Here is an 18,450-nt window from a genome sequence, read left to right on the forward strand (position 1 = left end):
ATTTTCAAGGGGGCTGTAAACAATGTGTTTGCAACCAACCAACTGCAGAACAGCATGTCAACCAATTCCATAACATGATAAGAAAGTCACCTTGTTATCTGGTTATCCATTTCCTTGAAAGGATTGCTTGTGTATGAAAGTCTCTTCAAAGTCTAGTAAGAGCTGGCTTACATCATTGTGGCTGCTGCATAGTCATAAGGATATAAGATAGGTCCTGGTGGATCAAAGCAATCCATTTCTTCAGCATCTCACAGTGGCCAACAAATGCCTATGGGTAACTCAGCAAGAAGGACCTGAGTGCAGTAATGCTCTCCCCACTTGTGACTCCCAGTAACTGGTATTCAGAGGCATATTGCCTCTGACAGTGTGCTTAGCCACAGAATCAAGGCATGTGGTGGCTGTTTTGAAGTGGCAAACTCTATAAATTGGGTGCTTGTAGCCTCACCACAACCAGTGTGCAAAGGGAGAGGATTGCTGTGGCACGGAGAAAAGTGTGCAGTTATCACAGAGAGCTACCACACACAAACACCTGATTACCAGTTACCACATGGAAGCTCTGCTAAAGCAGAACCTCCACATGGCAAATATAATGCATGCTCATATTAAGAGTGTTGATGGAATTATATGGCATGCTAAATACTTACCTTTTGCTAGCTTCAGCTTTTTGATCTACAAAGCAAGCCCCAGCTTCTGTTCCTGTTTTTAGAGTGAATCATTACTAAATACCACTACCAAAGCTCTTTATACGGAGTCAGATAACCTGTACATCTAGCTGATTGTTTTCACCAGGGATGGAGAAACCAGTTGCTGCTGGGTTCCACCTCTCATTGACCAGAGAGGTCAATGGCCATGAAGGCTGAGGTGGTTAGAACTTGGGAATCCAATAACAGCTTTAGGGCACCATGGTCCATATCTCTTCTCTCACTTGCACTGACTAACAGTGCCTTTTCAGGGTTTCAGACCCAAATCGCTCCCAAGTCCAACCAGAATATGCTGCAGATTTGAATCTGGGAACTTTTGCAATGCATAGTATGTGCTCTACCACTGACCTATGGACTTTCCCATGGAAGAAGCAGTCAGAGCTAGGAAGCTTCTGAATGTTATCTGGTGTGGTGCTCTCCACTGGAGCCAATCAGATGCTCCAATAATTTTTTGGGTGGGTGAGTAAAGGTAAAGGGACCCCTGACCATTAGGTCCAGTCGTGACCGACTCTGGGGTTGTGGTGCTCATCTCACTTTACTGGCCGAGGGAGCCGGCATACAGCTTCCGGGTCATGTGGCCAGCATGACTAAGCCACTTCTGGTGAACTAGAGCAGCGCATGGAAACACTGTTTACCTTCCCGCCAGAGTGGTACCTATTCATCTACTTGCACTTTGACGTGCTTTCAAACTGCTAGGTGGGCAGGAGCAGGGACCAAGCAACAGGAGCTCACCCCGTCGCGGGGATTTGAACTGCCGAACTTCTGATCGGCAAGTCCTAGGCTCTGTGGTTTAACCCACAGCGCCACCCACGTCCCTATAGGGTGGGTGAGTACTTGGTAGTAAAAGGCTCATCTAGAAAGATTTGAGACAGGGGCCAGTCAACATGAACTCTATATTATGCTTGTATAGACTAAATACTTTCCAAAAGGGTTTCTGGATTCCGCATTCAAGCAAAATAGCATCCTTTATGAGAGGTGGTTCTGGTTATGGCAGCAAAGCATGAACATGGGATAGTTACTAAGAAACACTGAAGCTCTTCAAAATAAAATTCCACCAGTTTTTTCCATGAACCAGATAATGTTGCTCTGTAGTACATAATCATTTATGGTCTTGAGTTTGATACTTCCCACCCATTGTAATTTTTCTTCTCTTTTTAAAAAAGTAAAAGCAATACAAAATAGCTAAAGATCACATGGCTGCAAAAAGGAAGAGGGAGAAATGTATACACGGGGCATGCAATTCAGAAAGAGAGGGGGATGATGTCTGTTTCATCATTTAAGAGATCAGGTAAACTTAGTGCTTGAAGGACATTGTAATGTCAGGTTAAGGGGAAGGAGTGATGGTATGAAGAAGATACTTTTCATCATGTGTAAGTGCCAGAGTGAAGAAAAATGAGGTCCCAACCTCAAAGCAAGTCTTTTCAGCAGGAATTGGTATTATTCGGTTGACGGGCATTATACTTCCTCCCGGGAGAGACATTGGTGGACATCCAAGTACTGTTTCACATAATCTATCAGAAAGTTCTCCTGCAGGGTAAAAATGGGAGCTGCCTGACAGCCCAGCCTCCCAGTGGATTGTCATTTGTTAAGCTTCCCTGTTTCCCAAGGATGCCCTCTGCACAGCTTTGCTTTTGTCAAGATACTGAAGTACAAAGTCATGTTGGTTAACCATAGCACTTTCCCCCAATAATCCTGGGAATGGTAGTTTGATGAGGATTTGGTTTAATAACTCACAGGCATCGTCACAGTGGTTCCTTGGGAAGAAGGAACAGCCGTGAAACCAGTTTAAGACCGTTTGTGTAGATAGGCCCACAAAACCTTCATTGGTATCTTCCAAATCCACAATCCCAACCAAAGAAAAACCAGTTAAACCAGAATACTTCAGTTTAAGTCTATTTGCAGTCTGGTTCTCTAATGAGGAGAGCTACTTGTGTGTGTGTGCAGCTTGCGCTTAGCATGAACATCCTTTTCACACCAATTTAGCACATGCCGGTAAAGTGGTTGGCAGCCAGCTGTTCTTGCACACCCACATGGATGAGCAGGTCTCGATCCTTGCGCTAGGTACACAGGAAGCTGTGCCCATCTAGCCCAGAACTGTCTATTTTGGCTGCTGATGGTTCTCCAATAGGGTTTCCTTTCCAGGAAGAGGGACACCTCGTCCCAGCGTCCCAGCCCCAGTCTAGTGCAAAGATAGGTTAAATTGCCCAGTGACTTATTAAAGTTGGGAGTTGGGGTGCAAATGACTTAAATCCAAATGCTCTGGCTTAAGTGGTTGATGGAGTCACAGGCCACGGTCTCAACAGTAGCACAACCAAGTTATGTGCAAGCAATAGCATCCCCTCTCCTGCCATGTTTGCATAGTTAACCCTTTCTTTTGTAATTTTGGGAGTTTCAAAAGTAGCTTTTTGATATAGCCTGCTGTTTAAAGGGTACAAGGTGGCAGGGCGAAGGGGGAGAAGTTATGTGTGTGGGAAGTCTATATGCACCAAATGTGTGGATTGTGGCTGGTTACCAAATGGCAATGAAATTGCATCCCCAGTGAGTAAAATCATGAAAGATAAGACAGAATGTTCCCTCCAGAATACTTTTTTTTTTTTTAAAAAAAACCACATTCCATTATCAGACACGACACATTTCAAATGCTCGTTAATTTACAGAAATTGCATTTTATAGAAAATATGATACAATGAAATATAAAATGCGCGAGGAGCACTTTCAAAGTCTATAGACAAAGGAGCTTGCATTCTGAGACAGTCTTTTAAAACAACATCCACTTGAAATACATTTCTCCTCGCTCTTTCCCCTCCCTTTTTCAACTTCCAAATGAGAATTAATTTGTGGATTGGAAAAAAAAGAAGGGGGGGAAGCAGGATCAGCCCCATCCCTCATGGATAATCTGATATCATTTCCCTAAAACTGTGCACATTCTTGGATTTAACAGAAATAATATCTAAGCTCTCCTACATTTTCCTCCTCTTCCTCCAACCTGCTGCAGCAGGACATCTTTCTTATTGTTTAACTCATAGATAATCCAAGATTTCATAGCACAATTAAGTGGCTCATAATCCATTAAATGTGGTTTTTACATTACACAGCCATGCAATCTAAATAATTGTACAAACATTAGACATAAACCTCACTAGTCCAAATCATTAAAGGGGAGAAAAAAACCTTTTGTTTGATTAAAGAAAGCACATAATCTAGATGGTTTTTTTAAAAAAATAAAAAATAAATACTGACCCTATTTAAAAACAAAAGGTAGTATGCTACCATTGATAACAGTGAGGTCCCATCAGAATGCAGCAAATCAGTGGCTGAATTGTCACCATTTAAACACATTAATCACAAGATACCTATTTATACCTCTGGCTCTCTGTTCTCATCCAATAGGCATTGGTTACACAACAAAGTACCTATTCATCAGGACAGACACGAGCTGGTTTACATATAGTTGCATCAAGCTGGCTCATGACATTCAAGAGATGCTCGTGTTGTAGGCCCCAGATGGCATATTGGTGATCCCCAATGCAATTTTGGTACCTGGTGGCCCAACCAAATTTTAATCAAGGGAGAAGCACACAGGTTGTACGACATATAGATAAGTCACACGCCAACATTTCATCTCTCTTTGGGTTTCACATGCAATGTCCCAACCATGCTCAAGTGGCAGGTCTTCATATCTGGGAAGCCTTTAATTCTACATGGCGCCAACTTCAATACAGAGCCTAATCACATGCGAGGGGCCAGTTTGTGTGTCGGAACACACTTTGCCTCCCAGATTACTGTCTGGAAAATAGCACCCCTTACGGACGTTGACCATCTCTGTAGGACAAAGGGCAAGTATTTAGTGGTTCTTTCCCAGAGAGCTGGGATGGAGAACTTGTGGCCCTCCCAGATGTTGTTGTGACTACAGTGCCTATCATCTGTGACTATTGGCAACAATGGCTGGGATTTGAAGGAGTTTAACAGCATTTGGAGGGCCACACCTTCCCCATCCTGTTGTAGAGGCACAGAATGATACTAAAGACATCTCTCTTGGGGATATCATTAGTACGAATAACCCAGCACTGTATCCAATAGTTCTCAAAATGTGAAGCTGGCCACTCTATGGCGGTGCAGATTCTCGCCACAGGAAATGCAGTCTCTTCTTGGACTCCACCCTGTGGATATCATATGAATTATGAAGTGGTCTCATCATGAGTCAGACTGTGGCGTATTATCTATTCTGGCTGACAGCAGTTCTCCAGGTTGACGCATTTCCTAGGCATTTCTCTAGGCAAACTTTGAACGCCAGGGGCTGAACCAAGACCTTCTGTACGCAAAACAGGTTAATTATCACTGAGCTATGGCTTCTCAAGGTCTATGTTAGACTGAGAAAAATAATAGCTCACTACCATTCCTTTCAAATAATTGCAGAAAGGAATGCTGTAGTGCTTACTCTCTCTTGAGGATCAAAAAGCAACTTCCCTCCTTCTGTGTGCTTTCCTGAGGGTCTTTATTGGACGTACTTACACTTCTTTCCTTTTATTTTTCTGGTGTCTTCCCTGACTGAGGGCAAAGGAGGCTGTCTTAATTTTGTAGTAGGCTTGATCTGCCTGTTAATTTTTGACATGATTATAGTTATTGCAACATAACTGTCTCCCATTGTTTTTATAACGTTAATCTTTTCTTAATGTTCCTCAGTACATGGCAAGAGCTGGTGCTTTCTATGTTCTGGAGAACATTAGTTCTAGTAGGCCTCAGGAGAACATGATCAATGCCAGACCACACCATGTGAGCTGTATTCAGAAGCAAAACTCATCATGTGGCAAATGCCTGTTGGATATAATTTTAGCACATACAAGCAGTTTTGAATTTGAGATTTGGACTGGGCTGACTATTCAAGCAGCCCAAAAGTTTGTCTGGGATACCAAAGTTTTGTTGAGTACCAATATGTGCGAGCAGCTCAAGGGTCCTGGGCTCCATTACTTGGATCATGTGCAGTACAATTGATTTGGGCAGAAATGTTTCTTGAACCATCCCTGACCAGCACCTCACGTTGTGGGGACTTAACTCTTCAAAACAAGGACCCTCTGAAGTACCTTCCTTTTGACAATGGAGCAACATACAAATAAGTGGTCAGGTAAATACGCTAGATTAATTGCTATGCTCTTTCAGTCTGCGTGTGCTTTTAAAATTAAGTTCATTGGTTTTCCTTGCTGATTAATGGAACAGATGTGGGCAAGTATATCAGCTGACTTGACGCAATAAACCATAGACTAAAACCATTCCGGCCTGCAGGCCTAACTAGTCTCCTCCTTAAAAATCTCAAGAGAACAAATGGCGTAACCCTAGTAAGACAGTGGCTTTTGCTGGGTCTACTTCTGATGGTGAAAGAGCCCGCAAATGATTTCAAGGGCCTCAAACACCTGCTTCTATTGGCACTGAAAACTGACCTATAGCAATGGCTATATTAATATTAAAACTGACCTATAGCAATGGCTATATTAATATTAAGTTTGCAACTCTTCAAAACAGAGATGGGCAATTTCTTCATTTGGGTACTTACTGATTTCCCGTCCACCAACCCACCTACCAAATGGCTTATATCTACATTTTGCTTGTGTTTAGCTCCACCTACCTGCTATGCTATGGAAAGGGTGGAAATTCTGGGCAACATCGCACAGGCTTCAAAACAGGTAATCTGGGGCTGTACACGATGCAACTCAATGCATTGGAGTTCATGTGGCTGAACCATGTATACGAGCCGCCCCATTTTATAATCTCCAGTGACAGAGCTTCCACAGCCTCCCTAAAACTTTTTCTTCAGTTGCCCACAGTTCTGCGTTCCGAACATTCGCTCAGAATTCCACATTCATCAGGGTGAACATCTGATAAGAGACGTAGTACCTAACCACGGTGGATGGGATTCAGCAGGTGGAGGCAGCTTCAACGAAAATAAAAGGAAGAAAAACAACTCTCACACACAAGCGGCCTTTGGTCTTGTCATCATTTACTGTTGGGCTTATGCAAGGTCTTTTGTGTCACACGCACCAAAGGCTAACCAATGCTATTGTTCTAGGAAGCTACATCACGTGTGACCAGGTCACAAAGAGAAAACCCAGGTCGATAGTTTGCATCGGCTAAACAATGAATTATATATACACAACAGGTTTACTCAGTTCACCATCTGCTTTAGGCCAAAAGATAGCAGTTTTCTTTTTTGTGGGTTTTTTTTTGTTTTAATTCAAAGCATCTTTCTTCCTTAGTTTCCCCCCCACCCCACAAACAACTTGCCCACTTTTTTTTAAAATAGCAAAAAGGCCCAAAAAGAGAAACCATTCCATAGTTCCTGGTTTTTGTTTTGTTAATTCCTTCCCAGCTAGAACTGGCATAGGGTCATATAGAGTGTGGTGTCCAAGACGGTGGAAACGTAAATTATTTTTGTTTGTTTCTTTTGAACACTCCTGAGATTGAGGGAATCTGATACGTGTACCAAAAGGCACTTTCAAATATATATATCTGTATATATATTTTAAAAACAGTGCTTCTGTTCTAAGAAATTCAAGTTAAGACAGAGTGCCTTTCACTCCCTTTAGTCATAAAGTGGATAGACCAAGCAATATCCCTGCTGACACATCGGGAAAAGGAAAAACAATAATTTTTTTTTGGGGGGGACAAAAAAACACACAACCGCAGCAGAGACGAGTGTTCATGCTAGACAGCTCGATGTTCTTTAAAAGGAGGGGGGGGGAGAGAGAGAAACAGAAATAAAGAAAAAAAAGAGGAAAATAAACTTTCTAAGTCACCACTCAAAGGAATACAGTCAGCAGGAGATATTAATTTTAAAAAAGCTGCCACTTCTGTACAGTTCTTGTTTAGTCTGCTTTCACTCCTTTCTTCCTCAACACTGGGTTTCTTTTTTTACTTCTTCATCTTCATCATCATCATCTTCTTCTAATGCTATAGCTTTCCTTTCTTTCTTTCTTTTTCCTTTTGCAAAACAATAAAGTGAGGTCAGTTTAGTCGTCCTCGCCTCCCCCGTACATGTCCGCCAGTTTCTTGAACCTTGGCCCCCAGTCGTTAAGGTAGTCGTAATCTTGATCTCCGGAGCTCGAGGAGTTAAGTGAGCTGACGGACCCTGCTGTTGAACCACTGCCCTCATAGTCAAAGACAAGAAGGGAGTCGTACGGTGGGGCCGTCGGGTCATTATCTGCCGCTCTCAAGCCCTGGAATGTCAAAGGAGAAGAAGGAAGAGGTTACCTCGCGCCGGAAGCATCATTCGTAGGAGCAACCTAAATGTGGCTCTGTGGCACAGAGCTTAATGCAGAAGGATTGCATCCGGCAAAGTCCTCCCATCTGTATCAGGACTTCAGCCACCTTCGCACCATTCATTTGAGGCAGTCACATGGCACTTTAAGCAGCTGTGGCTTTCCCCTAAGGCATTCTGGGTACCGTAGTTTGTCAAGGGTGTGCTGAGACTTGTTAGAACAGGCATAGGCAAACTCCGGCCCTCCAGATGCTTGGGACTACAATTCCCATCAAACCTAGCTAACAGGACCAGTGGTCAGGGATGATGGGAATTGTAGTCCCAAACATCTGGAGGGCTGGAGTTTGCCTATGCATGTGTTAGAAGCATAGCTGTCAACTTACAGATTTGAAAATAAGGGACCAGCAGCCTTGAAAATAAGGGACCAGCAGCCAAAATAAGGGACTTGCAGCCTCACCTGTTCCAGGCACTCCAGTCTTCCTGTCCTCCTGCAGTCTGGTCAAACTCATGCTGGGTAGCTTCGAGAACACTGTCCAACCAACTTTGTAACCAGAGGTTCAGCTGAATAGAATCTGAATCACATGCACCACAAGGCCTATGCAGCCTCAACTTAAGATGGCTCCCCGGCCTGGCTTTGCACTGCAATGTTTGCAGCAGCACGTGCAACAAAATGGCGTCCAGCATTCAAACCCCCCCTCAGCTTGCATTAACTAGCCACACAGAAGGCATGCAAGTTCCACCCCCCAGTCGTTCATAGACTTCTTATTGGGTGAGCAACACAGCCAAGCAACACAGCTGGAGCCTCCCTCCTCCCTGGCCGGCAGGGAGGGAGGGAGAGGAGCTGCTTCTTTGAAATTTAAGGGACATCATTTAAGGGACATTTAAGGGACATCCATCAATAAGGGACAGCAGCGGGACATGGCGCTGGAATAAGGGACTGTCCCTTCAAATAAGGGACACTTGACAGCTATGGTTAGAAGGCCCCTGTTCTCCTCACAGAGATACAGTCTCCAGAATCATTTAACAATAAATCCCTCTTCCCAAGGAGCTTAGGGAATCGTAGCTTCTGGGATGGGAATGGGTGTCTCTTAGCAACTGCCATGAATATTTAAAATAGCACCATACTGTTACTTAGCATGGTGTGTATGTGGGACCTCCCCTTGTGCAACGGAACTTCCCTTCCCTTGTCTCTCACTGTGCTCCCACCTAAATTAACTCTGGGCGGTTGGGGAAACCCCCAGAAGAGATTTTGGGTTCAGGTGGGAGAGGAGAGGGAAGGGAAGTTCTGTTGTGTAAGAGGAACAAGATATTGGTGGGATACAACCCTATGGCCATATCTCTACACTGCACATGTTTATGGTTTTTTTAAATTAAAAAAAAAATCATTTAACTGTCAGAGTGTCCCTTAAAGAATTGTGATAGCTGTACCTTTGCGAGACTACAGTGCAACCTTGGTTCTTGAATGGCTTAGTTGACAAACAAATTGGCTCCCAAACGCCGAAAACCCGGAAGTAAGTGTTCCGGTTTTCGAATGTTTTTTGGAAGCCAAATGTCCAATGCGGCTGTCGGCTATTGTTTCCGGGGCGCCTGTGCCACTTGGAAGCTGCGATTTGGTTCGCGAATGTTTTGGAAGTCAAATAGACTTCCAGAATGGGTTGAGTTCGAGAACCAAGGTACCACTGTACTGATATTCCTAGCTTCTCTTGCAGAGTTACTGTTGCCAGGGTTTTGCTGGTGACAGCAAAGAGCTGTTAGACCAATTTAAGTCTGCAATGCAGTATACTTGCCTGTGAATAAGGCCCATTTAAAGGTGCTGGACTTCCTTCCAAGTAAACATGCACGGGATCATGCTGCATATATATGTAGCATCAATCCAACTGCACCTGCATGAAACCATGCATTTGGTTCTGTGCTGCTAAGACAGAAACTGATCTGCCGCACTTGTACGCCTTTGTGCGAGTGTGAGAGAGAGGAATAATTCATTCGCGTTCTCATAAATCAAATTAGCAGATGCTAGTTTGGGCTACTTATTTGATGAAGATTCTCTCTCTCGTCCCCTGCTCTCTCAAAGGAGAGGGGATAAGCTCTGTAATCAGCCCTCTTTTACAAGAGTGGCACTTAAAATCAACGTGCTATCTATTGCTACTAGTCACGATGGCTATTTACTAGTTCCAGCATTAGAGGCACCATGAATACCAGCTGCTGAGAAGGACAAGTGCAGAGAGAATTATTACACTCATGTTTGGCTTGTGGGCTTCCATCCCACACCTGGTTGGGCATGGGAAATAGGATCTTGGACTAGATGGGTCTCAACTAGGGCCAGGGCCTTCTCAGTACTGGCCCTGACTTGGTGGAACGCTCTGTCACAAGAGACTAGGGTCCTGCGGGACTAGACATCTTTCCGCAGGGCCTGCAAGACAAAGCTGTTCCGCCTGGCCTTTGCTTTGGACTCAGTCTGACCCTTATGTTTCCCTCCCCTTATGGTCTTGATTTATCGGCTACTTTTAAAATGAGGCTGCATTTTAACCTGTATTTTAAATTGCCCCCCCATTATGTTTTTACTGTGATTTTATTGGTGTTAGCCGCCCTGAGCCCGGCTCTGGCTGGGGAGGGCGGGGTATAATTATTATTATTATTATTATTATTATTATTATTATTATTTGCAGCAGGGAATTGAGATGGTACCACTCAGCCCAGCCTGCAAATTCCATGTGTTTATTCCAATGATCAAACAGAACCTACAGCTCTGTTTTGAACTTAGCACTGATTTATAGATGTTGAGAGCTGGGCCAGCAGGTACTGAAAAATCACAGGGGAGGGAAGTGTTCTTGTGCTTGAAATCTGCTTACGGGTTTCTTACAAGCATCTATTTGGTCACTGTGAGAACAGGACGCTGAACTAGATGGGCCACTGTCGTGATCCAGAAGGGCTCTCCTTATGTTCTTGTGTGAGGGAATGCCATCAGATGTCAGATAGTTCCATCCGAAATGGAAACGGGAGCAGAAATGGTCACAATTTACATGCTCATCTGAGGTCAGAAACGGAAATCAATGGGAGCGAATTCGAGCGGTATTCGCCACCATTGCATTTAGAATCTGCTAATGTTATTGTTAGGTATATCGGTTGGTTGCTCGAGAGCAATCAGGCAATATGCCTCAATAGTCTGTTCTAAAGCTTTCTTATTGGTGGTGAAAACCTTTAGAATGCAGAGTGCCTCTATTCCGTGTCTTGCTCATTCACTGGCAGAATCTGAGAGTGGGCGGTGCTTAAATCTTCCCCAGCAGAGTAGTTTCTTGACCCCCAGTCTGCGCCTCCCCTCTCTGCACGGAAGCCTACTGCGCACGGACGGCTTGGGTAAAGGAGGACCTTCCTCCTCCCCGCTTTGCTCAGGTAAGGTGTCCTGGCACCGCCTTGCCTCCTCCAAGCCCTGCATCTCCTCTCCACTAGAGGTGTGGGTGAGGAAGTGCTGCTTCCTCCGCTGAGGAAGTGCTGCTTCCCACGATCTTTCGGGGCTCTCTGTAATCCATCCGGCTTTTCCCCTCTCGCCCCTGAGCCGATGGCAGTTCCCTGACAGTTATGTAAAATTATGTTACTTTCTGTTTTGTTTTTGACATTTCCCCTCCATTGAAATGCCCTACATCATGAATTATTTTAATTTTGGCCACAGCGGATAGTGAGATGAATAATGTACATTTTAGTGGAAGCTGAACTGCAGTGGAATGGGAACAGCGCTGATTGAGATGAACACAGGGCAGGATGTAAATCGCTGTCTCCCTACTTCAACAGGCACAATCCTTCTCCCCTTTATATGCACTGATTATGTGTGTGATTATTGTGTGAAAAGAGTAACAGGGGGCACATTTTTGATGGGTGAGAGCCTCGCACGCAGCGTGAGGAATGAGAAGCATGAGTTTAAGGAGAGGAATTCCTGCCAGTCTCCAGACGCATGTAAATGGGGTTGGTGTGCACCACAGAGGGCAGAGAGGAAGAATTTTTTAATGATTAAAAACCGAGAACGAAATGTCTCAAGAGCAGGAAATGGGATATAATAACAAAATTAAATTGCTCCCACATTGATGTATCAGGCTTTATGAAATGGATCACATTTTCGCCTCAGAGGAAATAAAGCATCGATTGGTTTGCAAACACACCGCCTGTCTTTTCAATAGTAAAAGGATCAAGTTGGCAAATTAAAGAAAAATATTAAATGCACAGTTTCGAGAAATGCACGGGGGAATTCATTCCTTTTCCGGAAGGCTCAAGTTCAGACAAGCAAGCATGGGAGCCTGCATGACTGTGATTGCAAATGTTCCACAGCTATTGCTGCGGAATCTGGGGCTGTTTCTATTATTCTTAATTTAAAAACATGTTTCCAAGCCAGATTGGTGGCGAAGAAAATTGTGGTACTGATAAACATTTGCCAAATACAGTTGCAGTGCCTGCTCAGGGAGTTATCCTGTACTTTTGGCAAAGCCCTGATTCTCCACTCCCTGTTGGCACCTGCGTGAGTTGTATCACTTGCTGATTTCTTCCCTCTCCCTCCCTGTGGTGATATTTCCACACATGGCCACTGGACCCACATGGGGGAATATTGGCACTCTTGAAGGGCAGTGGATTGCACTTATTGGTCCTGTCCAGGGGCTCCTGTTTATGCATCCCAATTCTCATGGACCCCAAGAATGCAATCTGTACCGCGAAAGAACAGAGAGTACTGGTACTTTATTACATTCACACCCCACCTTACCAGGTGGAATGTCCATGGTATCATGTGAGCAAAAAAAAGACAGAGATCTGCTGAATGAGGCCAAAGATCCTTCTGGTCTCACACTTTGCTCCCTGGATAAAGCAATATATCCTTTCATAACTCGTTGGATGTTGAACTTGTTGAATGAAAGTCATGGATGTTGTAACATAGACTATGATGCATGGGCTAAACTTTGGAACGAGAGTCTAAGATTCACTGCATGCTCCACTTTAAAAGAGAATGTTATGAAAATGGTCTATCATTGGTATCCCACTCCCACCAAACTGGCAAAAATGTATAGGACAAGTAGTAAAACCTGCTGGAAATGCAAGGAAAAGGACAGCGATTTTTACCACATATGGTGGTCATGTAACAAAATAAAAGAGTTTTGGGAATCGATGTATAATGAGTTAAAAAAGATGTTTAAATATACTTTCCCCAAAAAGCCGGAAGAATTTTTGCTAGGTTTGGTGGGAGAAGATATTAAGAAGACAGACCAAAGATTATATCTGTATGCAACAACAGCAGCTAGAGTTCTGATAGCCCCAAAGTGGAAGTTACAGGAGATTCCGACTGTAAGGGAATGCCAGATAAAGCTGGTCAAATACGCGGAAATGGCAAAATTGACACACAGAATTCGCAATCAGGAGGAGACGAAGTACTAAAAAGAATGGAGTAAATTTATGGTTTATATAAGTGAGAACTGTAGAAATATGGAAACGTTGGCAGGATTGAATTAAATCTTATGTCACGGTGTAATTTTTAACCAATGAAACTGTGAATTATAAATTGGAATAAGAAAACTTGCAGAAGGGAAGGACGGAAGTCAACAGCTCTATGAAGCATAAAGTAGGATATATGTAATAAGACTTGATGTTTTTGTTGGTTGGTGTTGGTGTTCCTAAATGTCAATAAAAAGCATTTGGGAAAAAAAAGTCATGGATGTTGGCCTTTTGGAACACCTATTTAAAGAGCATAACTCATTCACAAAGTCTCCAGTGCCCCTAGGTTTGGGGGTGGGGTTGAGGTTTCATAGCTCTGTCACCATTATTAGGTTTCTCGTGCGCTCATGTCTCTTAGGAGCTCTGTGACTTCTACCTCCCATGTTTGATGGCCATCACTACATGAAGCAACCCATTCCCCTCTTTGCTACTTTGCAGTGTGTATGTTGCGTATACCATTTTGATTTGCTGTTAAAATGGGATTTTATTGCTTGATTTGATTTCAGATAGGCTTGCTTGATGCTAGGCAATCTGCTGGAAAGTCGGAATAGAAGTGCTGTGATTAAGCAAGCAAATAAATGAATAACACTGTGTGGCATTTCAGAGTACGCAGGAATTTTGAGGCGCATGGTGCAGTTCTACTGCTGAAGCCAAGTAGGTTCAGCCTTGGATGGTAGACCACCTGGAAATGATGGCTGAGGTTCAAAGGACTATCCAGGGACTTGGGCATGAAAACTTCAATTTTTAGTAATTTCTATTGAACCTTGACTATGGATTTAAGACTCTGTTGATGAATGTCTTGGTTAAAAGAGTTCTATACAGCTCCCTCCCTGGGCTCTCAATAAAGACCTGCTTCAGGGTTTCTGCTAGGCTAAGGGGAGAGTGGGTTGGTGTTAAGTGGACATTGTTCATTGAATTCACCATTCTTGAATACAAATGCACCCTTGGAGCAGCAGGACTTCCACGACATGCCACGCACTGCTTTGGAAATTTGTCTCAGTTCCGAAAGACTTTTTTCACGCAGCACGGAGAGCAAATGTTCGAATGTTTCATATCTAAAGTTTCCTTGGTGTGTACAGAACTAGCATTGGAGATCTTCGGGTTAAGGCCCATATATAAGTCTCGTTGGAGGATAATTTTGGGAGAATATCGGAGTGTACTTGTAATATATGATAATAAACAACTGTTTGCCACATGGAAACCTACTACTGTTTCGGTGCTAGATTAAAAACCTTGGGTTGTATCCAAAGAAGTGCTACACAACTTGTTCTGTTAGTGGAAGAATTTCTGCTTGCACAATGGAACTTTGGAACTTCTCCCCTCTGTGAGCTCCCTAAATCTGTTCTAGCCTCCGAAGCAGATTTGGGGCAGGCATGTGGTGTGTGTGTGTGTGTGTGTGTGTGTGTGATGTTCTGTTACCCAAGTGTAATTTTTTGCACTTATGGAATGAGTGCATTGGATATTGCCTCTAATTTACCCAAGCATTTTAAGCATTGATTATGCTACTGGTCTGCTCTATTGTTTTAAGTGTGGTAAAATATACTTTCTTTCATGAATTTGTTCTTGTTGTACTCTTTCTTGGTGGGCAAAATTCAGCAAAAGCGTCCCACCAGTGCAAGCCCACACAAGGATTTCTGCAAGTGCAACATGGTTTTCCTGCTCTCTTTCCCTCATGCACCCCCAATTGGCTATGAGGAAGGTCTGGAGAACCCCTGGAACAGCCTGCAAGGGAAGGGAAGGGCAGATCATTCCATCAGGTGAGTGGCGGGAGTTATCTGCTTAGCAGTACGTTGAATTCCTTCTAGTACGCTTAGCTCAGCAATGCCCATTTTACACTATGTGCTAGTATATTTAAGGGTTAAGGAGGGTCCAAAAATATTTCCCCAGTGCAACCCTAGACACAGTTAAAGGTAAAGGTAAAGGGACCCCTGACCCATTAGGTCCAGTTGTGGCCAACTCTGGGGTTGCAGCGCTCATCTCGCTTTATTGGACAAGGGAGCCGGCGTACAGCTTCCAGGTCATGTGACTAGCATGACTAAGTCGCTTCTGGTGAACCAGAGCAGCGCAAGGAAACGCCGTTTACCTTTCCGCCGGAGTGGTACCTATTTATCTACTTGCACTTTGACGAGCTTTTCGAACTGCTAGGTTGGCAGGAGCAGGGACCGAGCAATGGGAGCTCACCCCGTTGCGGGGATTTGAACCGCCGACCTTCTGATCGGCAAGTCCTAGGCTCTGTGGTTTAACCCACAGCGCCACCCGCGTCCCTAGGCACAGTTACCTGGGAGTAAATCCCAAATAAATAAACTGGAACTTACATCTGAACAGACATGTTTAGGACCTTGCTGTTAACGACTAAAATAGTAACAATTTTTTGGGAGGAAAAAGCTATTGGCAAAAATTGGCAGGCCCCGTTTCACACATGCATCTAATTTTGAACTCTGTGTAAGTTAATTGCACCAGTAGCCTTTGCTGGTTATATGAGCCTCCAGCAGCCGTCCTGGGAAGCCTTCAAGAATGTACCTCATTAATAAAGTCCCCGATGTCCCCAGGATGGGGGATTACAGGTCTTATAGGATACTGGGGCTCAGCAACAACTGGTCTCTCGTCTACCCGTCTGACTCCGTTTGCCTTGTTCAAGACGTGATCCATACTCTCTGGCTGCTGAAGTTGACTTAAATCATAATCCTGTAACAAATGGAGAAGCAGAGAGTGAGGCTCAGGCGGCTTTTCACTGAAAACCCTTCAAGTGCCTCTATGCTGCAGAGGTCTGTAAATAACCTCACTGGCTCAAGTTCAACTGGAATTGATGCAGAACCATTCCACCATGTGGCATTCGGCATTGATGCCTGCACCTATTTAAACATACGTGACTCATGTGATATTGATTGTTTGCTGGAGGCAGCTGAACAGTGCTCCAAGGCACATTGGGGAGCTAAAGACAATCTAGCATTGCCCTTTAATAATCAGTTATTCAGCTCATATTTGGACACCTGTTGGCAAAGATCTCAGAGTGAGTTGAGGAGAGGAACAGAGTCCAATGTACCTGTTTTGCTACCTTACAGGCTTTAGGGTTGAGTTAGCCGTCCAAGTTCTGATCTGCAGTTTATTTAGAATAGCCACACTGATTTCCCAGATTGTCGTTGGACTCTGCAATCCCTTACACTCTTTACTCAGCAATCAACCCTGTTAAGTTCAATAAAGCTTGCTACCAGGTAAGCAGGTATAGGATTGCATCCCAAGTAAAATAAACCCAGATTACAAATTAAGTGCAAACTGGCATGGCAGGTTACAGAAACCTGGCTCTGGGGAGGGCTGCATGTCAACTATGAATGTTGTGTTATACAGAGTATTGAGCAGCCCTAAACTTATGTTGGACCCTTTGTGGATTGGGCATGAATTCCGTAAAGTATGGAGTGCTGAAACCTCAGAATCCAGCAAAAATTAGTTTGCAAGCATTTCAAATAGGCTGTCCTCAGCAGCATATGGAAGTTTACGAATTGCAGCACAACCAAGTCCTGTCTTTGGGCTGATGTTCAAGTACCAGTCAACGGATGGGGCAGGAAGTCAGTTCAGCTTGAGTTTTAATGTGGACCTACTTAATTCACACTCCGTGAAACAAGCCATGAACCGAAACAAAGCTATTATTAAAAATTCACACTTCTGTGAATCTTGTGGCAAAATTCTCCAGCAAAATAATGTGCACATTAAGGTCAAGTGCACACAAAAATGCATATATTAGTGAAAGTAACATAAAAAAGCCATTGTGTTAGGGAAAATTGCTTGCAAAAGTGTGTATATTGGGGGGAATTATGGCAAATCTGTGTATATTGGGAGAAATTCACATAAAAAGGCTGGTGAATTTTCACAAGGACCTTAAAAACAACAGCCAGGAACTGATACAGAAATGCGGAAAACTAAACTTCGGAAAAATGAGAAACTGAGAAAAACCAAAATTGCCAGGCTTGTCCATCCTTAAATACAACATGTGGCAACCATGGAGTTGTTACAGAGTGGTCTAAACTGTGAGTCTACATGTAGGAAGTTGAACCATGAAGATGCTCTCCTCACCTGGTCTTCTTCTCCACCTCCTTCCTCATCATACTTCAGAATATTATCCCGAACATCATCCTCAGGGTCGATGAGAAGCTGTTTTGTGTGACGCTCCTTTTCCCGGCGCTTCATCCACACCACAAATAGCAAAACCATGGCTGCAGGGAGAAACAGAAACACAATGGAAGAGACACAGCTGAGTGAGATGATTAACTGTCCCCCATGGGCTAGCAACTCAGCCACAAGGAGGGCATTAAAAGTGCCCTCGCTTTTTCTCTATAATTGATTATTATAGAGGTGATGGTATATCTGGGAGTGGAGCTTCAAAACTCAAAACAGACGGGAGTAATAAATGCCCCCTCTTGTGCTATTAGGAGCCATGTTTATTAAGCCAGAGTTAAGGGTTGAGGTCACTGTAAATAGTTCCATCACCTGAACACGGAATACCATCAAGGTGCATATTTCAGCTAAACAAGATGGGAACAAACTGTACAGCTCCTTGTTTTTAGCGTATCACACAGCACAGCCTGAAATGGGAGACAATCACTTCCTGGTTAGCAGAAGAGCAGCTATGAGGCGCTCTGTACATGTTAACCTGCGCTGCAGCTTAGATACTGCTATATGTTTATGTGATTTTTTAAAAATTTTCAATTGACAGCAGCCTACTTCATCAGAGGCAGGAAGTAGACTGACATGGTAGTGGGTTGGGGGTTCATGGAGAAATGATGAGATGCTCAAGTTCATGGGGATGCCAAAGAGAAACTTCTGAAGAGCTGGAGACCTGGACAAAAATATTACATGTAACCTAATTTTCTTCTGCTGCATGAAAACTATCTTGGGGAACACTTGTACCAACAACAACAACAACATTATTATTCTCCTGGTATGCCCCACAGAGGAACTTACGGTCTTAAAATAAAAACATCTTGAAGGTCCCAGGCCACAGAGAGGTTAGGTTGGCCTCAACTAGAGCCAGGGCTTTTT

The 18,450-nt window shown here is 43.7% G+C and overlaps 1 protein-coding gene across 8 annotated transcripts in view; it reads right to left on the bottom strand.

Moving 5' to 3' along the window:
* Positions 1–6,676: 6,676 nt before the first annotated feature.
* The window catches only part of CDH4 (cadherin 4), an 812,930-nt gene continuing 801,156 nt past the window's right edge, over positions 6,677–18,450 (bottom strand). For all 8 annotated transcript variants that reach the window (XM_081867610.1, XM_081867611.1, XM_081867616.1 and 5 more), the window contains 3 exons: positions 17,485–17,624; positions 15,937–16,101; positions 6,677–7,909 (listed from right to left, as the gene is read on the bottom strand). In XM_081867610.1, coding sequence (XP_081723736.1) covers positions 7,703–7,909; positions 15,937–16,101; positions 17,485–17,624 — 512 coding nt within the window. In that variant the 3' untranslated portion in view covers positions 6,677–7,702. The remainder of the gene's footprint in view (positions 7,910–15,936; positions 16,102–17,484; positions 17,625–18,450) is intronic.

This window comes from Podarcis erhardii (assembly GCF_964252035.2).
Source record: "Podarcis erhardii genome assembly, chromosome: 6".
Classification (NCBI taxonomy): Eukaryota; Metazoa; Chordata; class Lepidosauria; order Squamata; family Lacertidae; genus Podarcis; species Podarcis erhardii.